At 31.3% G+C, this 11,376-nt stretch overlaps 2 protein-coding genes and 1 long non-coding RNA gene across 3 annotated transcripts in view; all 3 read left to right on the plus strand.

The window, feature by feature from the left end:
• Positions 1-29: 29 nt before the first annotated feature.
• Positions 30-559, plus strand: LOC109583966 (uncharacterized). Its single transcript, XR_002185794.1, has 4 exons — positions 30-120; positions 182-232; positions 277-335; positions 466-559. It is a non-coding gene; the product is annotated as an uncharacterized LOC109583966 (long non-coding RNA).
• Positions 560-7,063: 6,504 nt separating this feature from the next.
• On the plus strand, positions 7,064-8,243 carry LOC109583965 (uncharacterized). The gene is made up of 6 exons (XM_019999509.1): positions 7,064-7,108; positions 7,154-7,402; positions 7,478-7,540; positions 7,616-7,669; positions 7,729-7,790; positions 8,034-8,243. The coding sequence occupies exons 1-6, from the start codon at positions 7,066-7,068 to the stop codon at positions 8,049-8,051; spliced, it is 489 nt and encodes a 162-aa protein (XP_019855068.1). The 5' UTR covers positions 7,064-7,065; the 3' UTR covers positions 8,052-8,243.
• A 1,471-nt stretch (positions 8,244-9,714) lies between these two features.
• LOC100632631 (high affinity nerve growth factor receptor-like) overlaps positions 9,715-11,376 on the plus strand; it is an 11,035-nt gene continuing 9,373 nt past the window's right edge. The window contains exons 1-7 of the mRNA XM_019999505.1: positions 9,715-9,868; positions 9,928-10,365; positions 10,515-10,628; positions 10,675-10,730; positions 10,915-10,980; positions 11,033-11,089; positions 11,145-11,296. Of these exons, the coding sequence (XP_019855064.1) occupies positions 9,763-9,868; positions 9,928-10,365; positions 10,515-10,628; positions 10,675-10,730; positions 10,915-10,980; positions 11,033-11,089; positions 11,145-11,296 (989 nt within the window). The 5' untranslated portion in view covers positions 9,715-9,762. The remainder of the gene's footprint in view (positions 9,869-9,927; positions 10,366-10,514; positions 10,629-10,674; positions 10,731-10,914; positions 10,981-11,032; positions 11,090-11,144; positions 11,297-11,376) is intronic.

Here is an 11,376-nt window from a genome sequence, read left to right on the forward strand (position 1 = left end):
CATAAACAAGGTTAAATAACAAACATTAATAATTTATTGTTATCATAATAGATGAGAAACAGAACGTTTTATCCAATATATCTGCTAATGCTGCTTATGGTGTTATTGGTGGAAATGAAAGTTAGATAGATTGTTATACTTGAAAGAGTAATTTTAACCAATTTTTACCTAATTGGAATAGATGATATTTATAATAATCCTGCTTATGGAATCAACACTGTAATGACACAAAGTACAATAATAAAAACTAATTTTATAATTTTGATAAAATTATAGGTATTAATGAAGAACCCATAGTGTACGATGAGCCAAAAACAATGAATAATGAACAAGAGGTAACATTGCAATTATACTGTAAATTTTGTAGCCACAGCTAATTTCAATTTCATTATTTAAATCAACATTAAAAGTCTTAGTCATCACAGTGCATTTATCAACATTGCTTGACAGTATTTTTATTGGCAGGTTATTGTAATGCCAGCACATAAAGAAACATGTACACAACAGAAACAAGAAGAGTTGTGCATCTAACATAAGGACAAAATTAACCACCTCAGCATATGCATAAATTGTATTAAAATATTATTGTAAAATTGATTGTGTTGATAAAATAATTAGCCAGTACAAAAAACTCAAATTTGCTATTTTATAAATTTTTTTTTTCTCCTTTGGTTCATTTATAGTTCCTTAGTTGTTCTTCAAAACCACAATTACTATGACTTTCTCTTTTAAATCAAACAAGTATGTTCATGTGCTCCTGATCAGATCTATCAGTCATTGCATGATTTTAGACACAACACTAGTAAAATTAGGTGTGGTAAATCTAGTCTAACCATAGACCTTTATAGTCTCGCTTCCCAAAATGACTGTATTGATATAATTTATAAACATCAATTGAGGTTCTACTTTAAATTTATGTACAATGTGCACTGAAAAATGATATCAAATTTAGTAGTCATACTAAATAGTCATAAGAATAATGCTGTTGCTATTAGGAATAGCTTATATAGTAACAAAATCAGAACTGCTAACTTGTGTGGTTTTAGTTGTATTAGTGACCCATTTTCAAGCTCAGTGGCCACTTCATAAAATGAATAGCAATGTACCAATGTATGAGAATGAATGTCTAGAAGCATGTCATATGAATGAGATTATTATTGCAGTATTCATGTGACAAATACTAAAGATTGGAATTTTTATATATGGATGGTAGTCAATCAAATTTCTGAAATTTTCAAATTCAAAAAATGCAACTGGAATTAGCTCAAAATTTATATAATTTCTGTAGAACACAATCTGGCTAACCATTGCTGGTCTTGCCTACAACATTCAACCATCCATCATGTAAGTGGTAGTACCACTTACATGATGGAATGGTTGAATGTTGTAGGGTAGATCAGCAACGATAGTTGGAGACTTAATACACATGATCTAATTTGTTTCCAACATGATGGGTTGAGCTGAGTGTGGGTGCAACAATGCATACCGCAACTGAATAAAGCTACACTAATAGAATATTCATGATCAAATCCTTTACTGTGGCAAGAAACAAGAAATGGCCTTTTCCTTGGCTTATTTATTCTCTATTCTTATCCTATTATTATTGGCTGCTAATAATGAAGGAGCAACAGGAGGAGGAGTATGTACTGAAGGATTCATGGACTTGAGTCTACTAGTAGCTAAAGCAGCTACACCAGTTGGTTCACTAGCTGATAATACTTTAGCTGAGGGCAATGAAGGAAGATGGATCATTAATTCTAATACATTTAGATGTATTGATGTTACTGTAACAGAAGTTCTTCTTGGAGTTGATATCAGATCAAAATATGGCAATAGGAACAAATATCCAAGCATTGAAATATGGCAGTATGACAATGTTATTTTATCTTATTATATACTTAAAACAATTCCTATTGTACTGTCTCCTGATAATGTCACTACTAATGGATTATATCGTTATGTTCTTCCTACTCCTTTTAGTGTCAGTGGCAGTAATTATAATACTTACAGACTAGGAGTGTATCAACCTGAAGATGATTCAAGTGTTGTTAGACTTTACAATGCAACCACTAGCAATGTAGCAAGAGTTGGAAAAATAAGATCAGACTCTATTAACAGAACAAATATCATATTAAATGGTTTAGATAAAAGCATTGATTTTTCACAAGCAACTGATGTTTTTATGGTACGCCTAAAAACAGGTACATGTACATCTCATGTTGATAATGACTAATGTTTTTATTGTATTATTTAGACCCTCCGAACTGCTTTCAAAATGTTTTCACTGAAACTGAAATTAATACAAACAGTCTATCAGTTACTAGTGTAATACCAGTCAATGATACAAGAGCTTTTCCTGATATACAGTTCACATGTAATGGTATTATTACTAACTGGATAATTGGTATTACACAGCATCAGGATACAAGCAAACATTATCCTAACATTTATTTAAAACGTTCTTCTGAACTGATTCATGCACTAACTGTTGATGTTTCTGCTGCTACATCAAGTAATGGTAATGTATATAATTTTACAAGTGATATTGAAGTAGAGTATGGAGATATATTAGTAATCAATGTAACCACTAATAGCAATCCAATGTATTATCAACAATACAATGGACCATTGAATTATGAGCTTGATAGCAGTAATGGATTAATACCATTGGAACACAATGACTATCCACTAATATCAGTTGTAGTAGGTAAGTTATATCATGTTACAAGAATTATTCTTAGATTAAAAAATTTTTTAACACAACAGAAACGTCAACAATAGATGTAGATCTATTCTCCACTACACTAGTCATTGCTTCAAGTGTTATGAGTGAAGGTAATTGCATGTTCATACAGAACATGCATTTAGCACTTTTTATTACAATAAGAAATAACTTAATTTTATATTATTGCAATGACTGCTGTGTATGTACAACATTATATTCTACAGATTCATTTACTTCATCAAGCAGCTATGAAGTGTACTTAAAGACCATGGTCAAAGAATTTATTGGATCTACTAAATTTAGCATAACATCAAGTACATGTAACCTCATTTTATTAGATATTATACAATTTATTGACTGTGTCAATAGCTCCGACAATGGAAGGTACACCAGTTCAAAATACAAGCAATTCACTAATAATACTAGTAGCAGTTATTAGTACAGCAGTATTTATATTACTGGTAGTTACTATACTAGTAATATTAATAGTGAGTGTATTAGTGTGTAGGAGAAAGCAGTTTAATGGAAATGGTAATGGCACTTATATTAACAGATCTAATGATACTGAAAGAATAGCTGATGAACACCAACAGCAAGGTAAATATAAGTATTATTAGGTATGATATTGCACCTAATAATATCAACAATCACCATATTTATTTATTCATTGTTATTATAGCAACAGATGGACAGAACAACCCACCAAATATATCTGTAAATCCTGCATATGGTATTATTGGAGGAAATGAAAGTAAAGATGGGTTCTCAATATGATTCATTGCTTTTCATGCACTAGCGTCATGACCAGAAGTGCTGTATAAACCAATGGGTGTATGCGTCAATGCATCAGAATAGAAATGTTTTCTAATCTGATGCATTGACGCATGTTCCCATTGGTTTATACATATGGTTTATACAGCACTTCCAGTCATGACGGATGCACATGCGTCATACTGAGAATCCACCTTAAGACAAACACTATATAGAATAACTGCAACCAAATTGCATACAAATATCAAATCAAAACTGAAATAACGCATAAAGTATATATAAATGGATACATTGTGCCTGTATATGTGGGAAAATTTTGGGTGATTGATGGAATAGCTATTGAAGTGCCAAATTTGTTCTCAAAAATTATTAGAGAGCTAACAGGGTTTTATTTAACAGGGTTTATTTAAATAATAAAATAGGTATTGATAAAGAATTCTTTGCACATGTATATGATGAACCAAAAACAATGATTAATAAACATGAGGTAAGTATAGCACTTGCATGCAAAATTATATATATTTTTGTTGTTAGTGAACTACTATAATTTTTATACTGAAATGCTATTGTCAATAAATAATTTCATTACTTTGTTAACAATTCTTATTTTAAACAGGTTACAATAACACAGAATGAAGCATATGGACAGTTGGAAAGACAATGAATATATAGCACATTATCAACAATTAATGAGTGGAGTTTAAAACAACCATTAAGTTGATAATAATTATTGTTAAAGTCAATGGAAAACAGTAGGCACTAGTATTTACAAGTTGAGCTGCCAATTGTCTTCAGCTTTATTTTATCACAACAATTAGCTCTAGTGCACAGAAATTACCAAAAATTTTATTTCACCTCTAGGTCTACCACACTTTAGTTGGTTATTTTTTGAAGGGGCAAAATTTTTGTGAACTGAATTGCTGGGCAAATGGGTCTCACACATAAAATTCTCATAAATTTGCTAGTATTTCTTTACATTATCATACAAAGATACCTGCATGCACTCCAGCATGCAGCATGGTAGCTAGAATCTAGACCCTGTGCGGTTTAAGTTAAAATCTATTCCTATGGCACTGTCTAATAATAACAGAAAATAAAAACGTTGCTGAACATTCATTATGTTTTGAGGTTTGACCATCACCTCATGTTTGAGTGAAATGTATTATGTTGACCTTTATAAAGTAGTCTAAAAGATCATATATTTTTATCATTTTTTTCATTTTGATAACACTAAAAGAAAAATCATACTTTAAAATATTTGCTTACCATAATTATTATGAGCTGTATTTTCACTATCCTTAATTCTCTCTCTGTACCTCTCTCTTTCCATTTATTTTTATTACATTTTCTGATACATATTGATGTCATTATGCCAGCTGTGTAGACAGTTTGAACTGATCATTCTTCTAACTTCAATTATTTAAAGTTATGGCCATTTTAAAAAATGCCAAAATTCCGAAAAATACAGTCTACGGCTTTTTTCAAAAAATGGCTCTGAAATCATTCTAAATTTTAATTACATTTCCTGATATTATAATAAAAACTGATGCCGTTGTGCATCAATTGATGCCCTTGTGCTATGTAGAAAGTTTGAGCCAATTTTAACAAGTACTTTTTGAGTCATGAGTATTTTTTAAAATCAGCCAATTTTTAAAAAAGCATAGGCAATACCCCAATTTTAGCATTATTTTCAGTTTTTTAGACTATGCTACAGATTATCAAATAATAGTTCTTCTATCTACATGTACATGTGTTTATTTTTAAATAATCATTATTATGATTGCTATGACCATTAGTTGTATAGCTAAATATGACACTAATTTTTTGTAGGTTTTCATTAATTTTACTCAAGAGCAGTATGTTGAAGATTAACTATTGCATATATCAACTCATGTGTCTACACTAACTTGCTGTGTATACATATACATGATGTGCATGTATAGATCTAGTTCCAGTAATGCTCATTACAAATGTAGAAAATTTGAGCTGATTCAACTCAAATTTAAGTTGCTCCAAATGCCATCTACTGTATTGTAGTCCTTGTCAACTCATGATGTGCATGATATACATGATGTGCATGTAGTTAGTTACTGTAATTGCTGATTCACTTTTATTTGATGTTTTGCTTGATTAGATGTATAGAATTTTCTTAAAGTTAAGGTATGGTTGTTATGATAGAGTTATGTCATAGGTATGATGTTGCTCTATTATCTGTGGTTATGTAATAAGGCAATGGAAATGGGCCTTTCTTCTGCTCTTTCTCTTGCTGTCCTTATCCTATTATTATTGGTTGCTAGTAATGAAGGAGCAACAGGAGGAGGAGTATGTACTGAAGGATTCATGGACTTGAGTCTACTAGTAGCTAAAGCAGCTACACCAGTTGGTTCACTAGCTGATAATACTTTAGCTGAGGGCAATGAAGGAAGATGGATCATTGCTATTAATACATTCAATTGCAGCACTGCTTCTGTAACAGAACTTCTTCTTGGAGTTGATGTCAGATCAAAGGATGGTAATAAGAACAAGTATCCTAGCATTGAGATATGGGAATTTGACTCCACTGGGCCTTGGTATTACCTGAATCCTGTCACTATTCCTATTGTACTGTCTCCTGTTAATGTCACTACTAATGGATTATATCGTTATGTTCTTCCTACTCCTTTTAGTGTCAGTGGCAGTAATTATGATACTTACAGACTAGGAGTGTATCAACCTGAAGATGATTCAAGTGTTGTTAGACTTTACAATGCAACTGCTAGCAGCACTGAAACAGTTGGAAGAATAAGAGCAGGCTCCATTAGTGAGTCAAATATCATAATACTTGGTTCAAATAGTGAAATTAATTTAGCACAAACAACTAATGTCTTTATGATGCATCTAATAACAAGTATGGAAATCTATGTAATGTTTAAAAATTAATTTTTATTATCTAGATCCTCCGAACTGCTTTCAAAATGTATTCACTGAAACTAAAATTAATACAAACAGTCTATCAGTTACTAATGTAATACCAGTCAATGATACAAGAGCTTTTCCTGATATACAGTTCACATGTAATGGTATTATTACTAACTGGATAATTGGTATTACACAGAATCAGGATACAAGCAAACATTATCCTAACATTTATTTAAAACGTTCTTCTGAACTGATTCTTGCACTAACTATTGATGCTTCTGCTGCTACATCAAGTAATGGTAATGTATATAACTTTACAAGTGATATTGAAGTAGAGTATGGAGATATATTAGTAATCAATGTAACCATTAATAGTAATCCAATGTATTATCAACAATACAATGGACCATTGAATTATGAGCTTGATAGCAGTAATGGATTAATACCATTGGAACATAATGACTATCCACTGATATCAGTTATAGTAGGTAAGATCATAAGGAATGTACTCAATGGTGAGTTAAATTATTTTTAGAGCCATTAATTGATTTCCTAACTTCTACTATTTCTTCTACTGCTACTACAAATGCAATAATAAGTAAGCATCTACAACTACACCTACCTACTACTACTATAAAAACATTATCATACATTCTTCCATTAATGCAGCTATGCAGCTATCCAAACCTGCTGTAACAATTCAATCAACAGAAGGTATGCAAACATCTGCTGCTTCATCAATTAGTAACATTCCAATAGTTACTTTTAGTGCATTAACTAGCTCAATGATGAGTACACCAGTTAGTACATTACAAAGCACAGGGAATAATACACTAATAATAGCAGGAAGTATTAGTACAGCAGTATTTATATTACTGGTAGTTACTATACTAGCAATATTAATAGTGAGTGTATTAGTGTGTAGGAGAAGATGGAATAAAACATCAAAAGGAAATGATAATTTCAGTTTTGTTGAAAGGAAAGCTGATAAAGATCAACAATCAGATGGTACAAAAGTTAATATATGACATGTACATTTAGAATGCATAATACTATATAAATAATATAATTTAATTTGTATAGGACAAAGAATGAATAATACACTAACAACATCAACTAATCCTGCTTATGGAGTTTCTGGTGAAAGTAAGAACTTTAAAATATAGTGTATAGTCCTGCTTAATATACTGAAAGTAAAATATTAATATGTTTTATTAATAGCTTCTGGTGTATCTGCTAATCCTGCCTATGGTATTAACATTGGAGGAATAGAAAGTATGTGTATATTTATGATTAATAGTAGAGTATGTTGATGTATATGTGGTGAACTATAGGTATTGATGAAGAATTATTAGTATATGATGAACCAAGAACAATGATGTATAATAAACAAGAGGTATAAGTTAATACATTATTGTGATATTTATTCATTGCATGAGACCATTAGCTACAGGCCATATTAAATCATTTATTTAGCATCACAATTAAGAATAGGATTTTTATTTAGTTTGTCAGTAACCTACTTGCCACCATTGTTTGCATTACATTTGATTTAAACACAGTGTGAAACTTCAATCTTTTTCAAAGCTTTCATATCAATTTAACTTTGTGTCATTATTGATCACTTCAATTGGTGTAGGATGTGGTAATAAAATAATGAAGCACATGACAAGAGGAAGAGGAACATATTAATGACATACTAACAGTAATAGTAATGCACCCATCTCTGGCATATACAAGGACACCTTGACATTATTAGTCATTATTACACCATCATCATAACCTTTTAAACATAACAAATAATTTGACCTGTACAATGTTTAATGTCACCTCACAACTTGACTAATAATTTACATTTCATTTTGCATTGGAATTCATCTCTGATGACCATAATTATTGCATTTGTCATGTTCTAAACACAATGTGAAATCATTAGCAAATACTGACACATTTGACATTGATGCATCTCTGTTGAAATTATATTGCCTTCCATTTAGCTGACATATGTAATACTCATGAACAATGTTATTTTAACTGTGAAGCATATGGACAGTTCTATTCACAGGGTGTGTATGACAGTGGAGCTCAAATTATAGTTATTATGTAGATATCGGAAAACTCATCCAGCTCAGTTTTGTCCTTTGTCAGTTTGTTAATAATAAAATCATAGAAAATATCTATGCATAGATGTTCTGTGTAAGCCCACGTGATATCACGTGCATAACATTTAAGGCGTGGTTTTACAATTACAATTTTAATTAATGACATTCATGAATCATGAATAATAATTAAGAGGGAAGATAAAATAGATATCTATGGTTAAGCCATGGCTTGTTCTTCTGCTCTTTCCCTTGCTGTCCTTATCCTATTATTATTGGTTGCTAGTAATGAAGGAGCAACAGGAGGAGGAGTATGTACTGAAGGATTCATGGACTTGAGTCTACTAGTAGCTAAAGCAGCTACACCAGTTGGTTCACTAGCTGATAATACTTTAGCTGAGGGCAATGAAGGAAGATGGATCATTGCTATTAATACATTCAATTGCAGCACTGCTTCTGTAACAGAACTTCTTCTTGGAGTTGATATCAGATCAAAGGATAGCAATAGGAACAAGTATCCTAGCATTGAGATATGGGAATTAGACTCCACTGGGCCGTGGTATTACCTGAATCCTGTCATTACTCCTATTGTACTGTCTCCTGATAATGTCACTACTAATGGATTATATTGTTACGTTCTTCCTACTCCTTTTAGTGTCAGGAGCAGTGAATATGATAATTACAGACTAGGAGTGTATCAACCTGAAAATGATTCAAGTGTTGTTAGACTTTACAATGCAATCACTAGCAGCACAAAAACAGTTGGAAGAATAAGAGCAGACTCCATTAGTGAGTCACATATCATAATATTTGGTCCAAATAGTGAAATTAATTTAGCACAAACAACTAATGTCTTTATGATGCATCTAATAACAAGTATGTAAATCTATGTAATGTTTAAAAATTAATTTTTATTATCTAGATCCTCCGAACTGCTTTCAAAATGTTTTCACTGAAACTGAAATTAATACAAACAGTCTATCAGTTACTAATGTAATACCAGTCAATGATACAAGAGCTTTTCCTGATATACAGTTCACATGTAATGGTATTATTACTAACTGGATAATTGGTATTACACAGAATCAGGATACAGGCAAACATTATCCTAACATTTATTTAAAACGTTCTTCTGAACTGATTCATGCACTAACTGTTGATGCTTCTGCTGCTACATCAAGTAATGGTAATGTATATAACTTTACAAGTGATATTGAAGTAGAGTATGGAGATATATTAGTAATCAATGCAACCACTAATAGTAATCCAATGTATTATCAACAATACAATGGACCATTGAATTATGAGCTTGATAGCAGTAATGGATTAATGCCACTGGAACGCAATGACTATCCACTGATATCAGTTATAATAAGTGAGTGCATCTTTAAATTATTACATTTATGGCTTTTATTATATACCCAATTTCTTCAGATCCTTCTACGGCTATAACTACCATATTACAACCCTCCTCCACTGTAATGACACATAGCAACATTCCAACCAGTTTGTGTGACACTGCCTTATTGGGCAACACTGCCTCAGTTAATCTCATTACTACTTCTTCATCATTATGTATTACTGATTCATCTGTCACAAGAAGTAGTGGACCAACAGTTGGTAATACTGGAAATGGTAATGCAGCTTCAGTGATAGCTGCTGTCGTTACTATAGTATTAGTATTACTGGTAACTAGTATCATAGTGATATTAATATTGATAGTAATAGTATATAAAAGAAGAAACAAAGCAACGCATATTCCTGAAGGTCGTGATGCTTTTCTTGCTAGTTCTGTTTATTCTGATGTCACTCCAAATGGAAAGGGAGAAAATGAAATACATAATATGTGTAATCCAAATTACCAAGCAAAAGGTACAATAAAAATTATTACATATTATTTTTCATGCATAATTACTATTATTTAATGAGCATGCACACTGGTTAATTTATATTTGCTCTAGACAAACATAGAAATCATTCTATCTCTTTATAAACTTTCTATTTTCTTCCCTTATAAACAGGTGCAGCTGATGTTTATGAAGTGCCAATGCCATTGATGAAAGGAATAGAAGCAGTTTACAGTGATGCAATGACTGATGTCAGTAATCCAAATTATGAAGATCCCAATGAAAAAAGTACACCATGTTTTAATGGAATGAGTAACCGATTATATTTATTTAGGTAGTGTTCCATTATTGTATGAAGAACCAATAGCGACTCTAACTAAAAAGCAAAATGTAATCATTATTTTATTATGTGTAGCCATTTCATGCATGCACAGTGGAATGAAGGATAATAAACATGATTTTAAACAACATTTATATGCATGATATAACATTCAGCAATTTTAGAACATGAGTAACGTAAACGTCACATGATTAACAAACACTTTTCAGTTTATATTTTGTGTTTTCCTAACAGGATACTGAATTTTCTATCGAACTGTATGGACTATTGGAAGAAGCAACACTATATGTACCCACTGCAGTATGTACTGAATATATTTTAATAATTATGTTTTAATTAATGTTGTTAATAGTTAGAACGTTCTGGAGAACAAAGTGAAGAAATTTATTCTGCACTGATACATGAACAGGTATTGACTGTGTCATGTAATTATAGTAATTATAATTTATATTTTTATGGCCTAGCATTCATCTGCAAATTCAAGACTTGATCATACTGGTGGTAATGCATTCTTTATAGAAGATACTGAGTACTGGGAACCTGATAGTAATACTGATGGTATATACCAACAATTATCTGATAGGAAATACAGAGAAATTATAAGACACCAAATAAAGTAAGAGACACTAAAAGTGTAAGCTATTGATGCCTATGGCTAATTTAATACTGTGTAAGCAAGCCCATACAAATATGTGT

The sequence above is a fragment of the Amphimedon queenslandica genome, unplaced genomic scaffold (assembly GCF_000090795.2).
Source record: "Amphimedon queenslandica unplaced genomic scaffold, v1.1 AMPQUscaffold_13261, whole genome shotgun sequence".
Taxonomy (NCBI): domain Eukaryota; kingdom Metazoa; phylum Porifera; class Demospongiae; order Haplosclerida; family Niphatidae; genus Amphimedon; species Amphimedon queenslandica.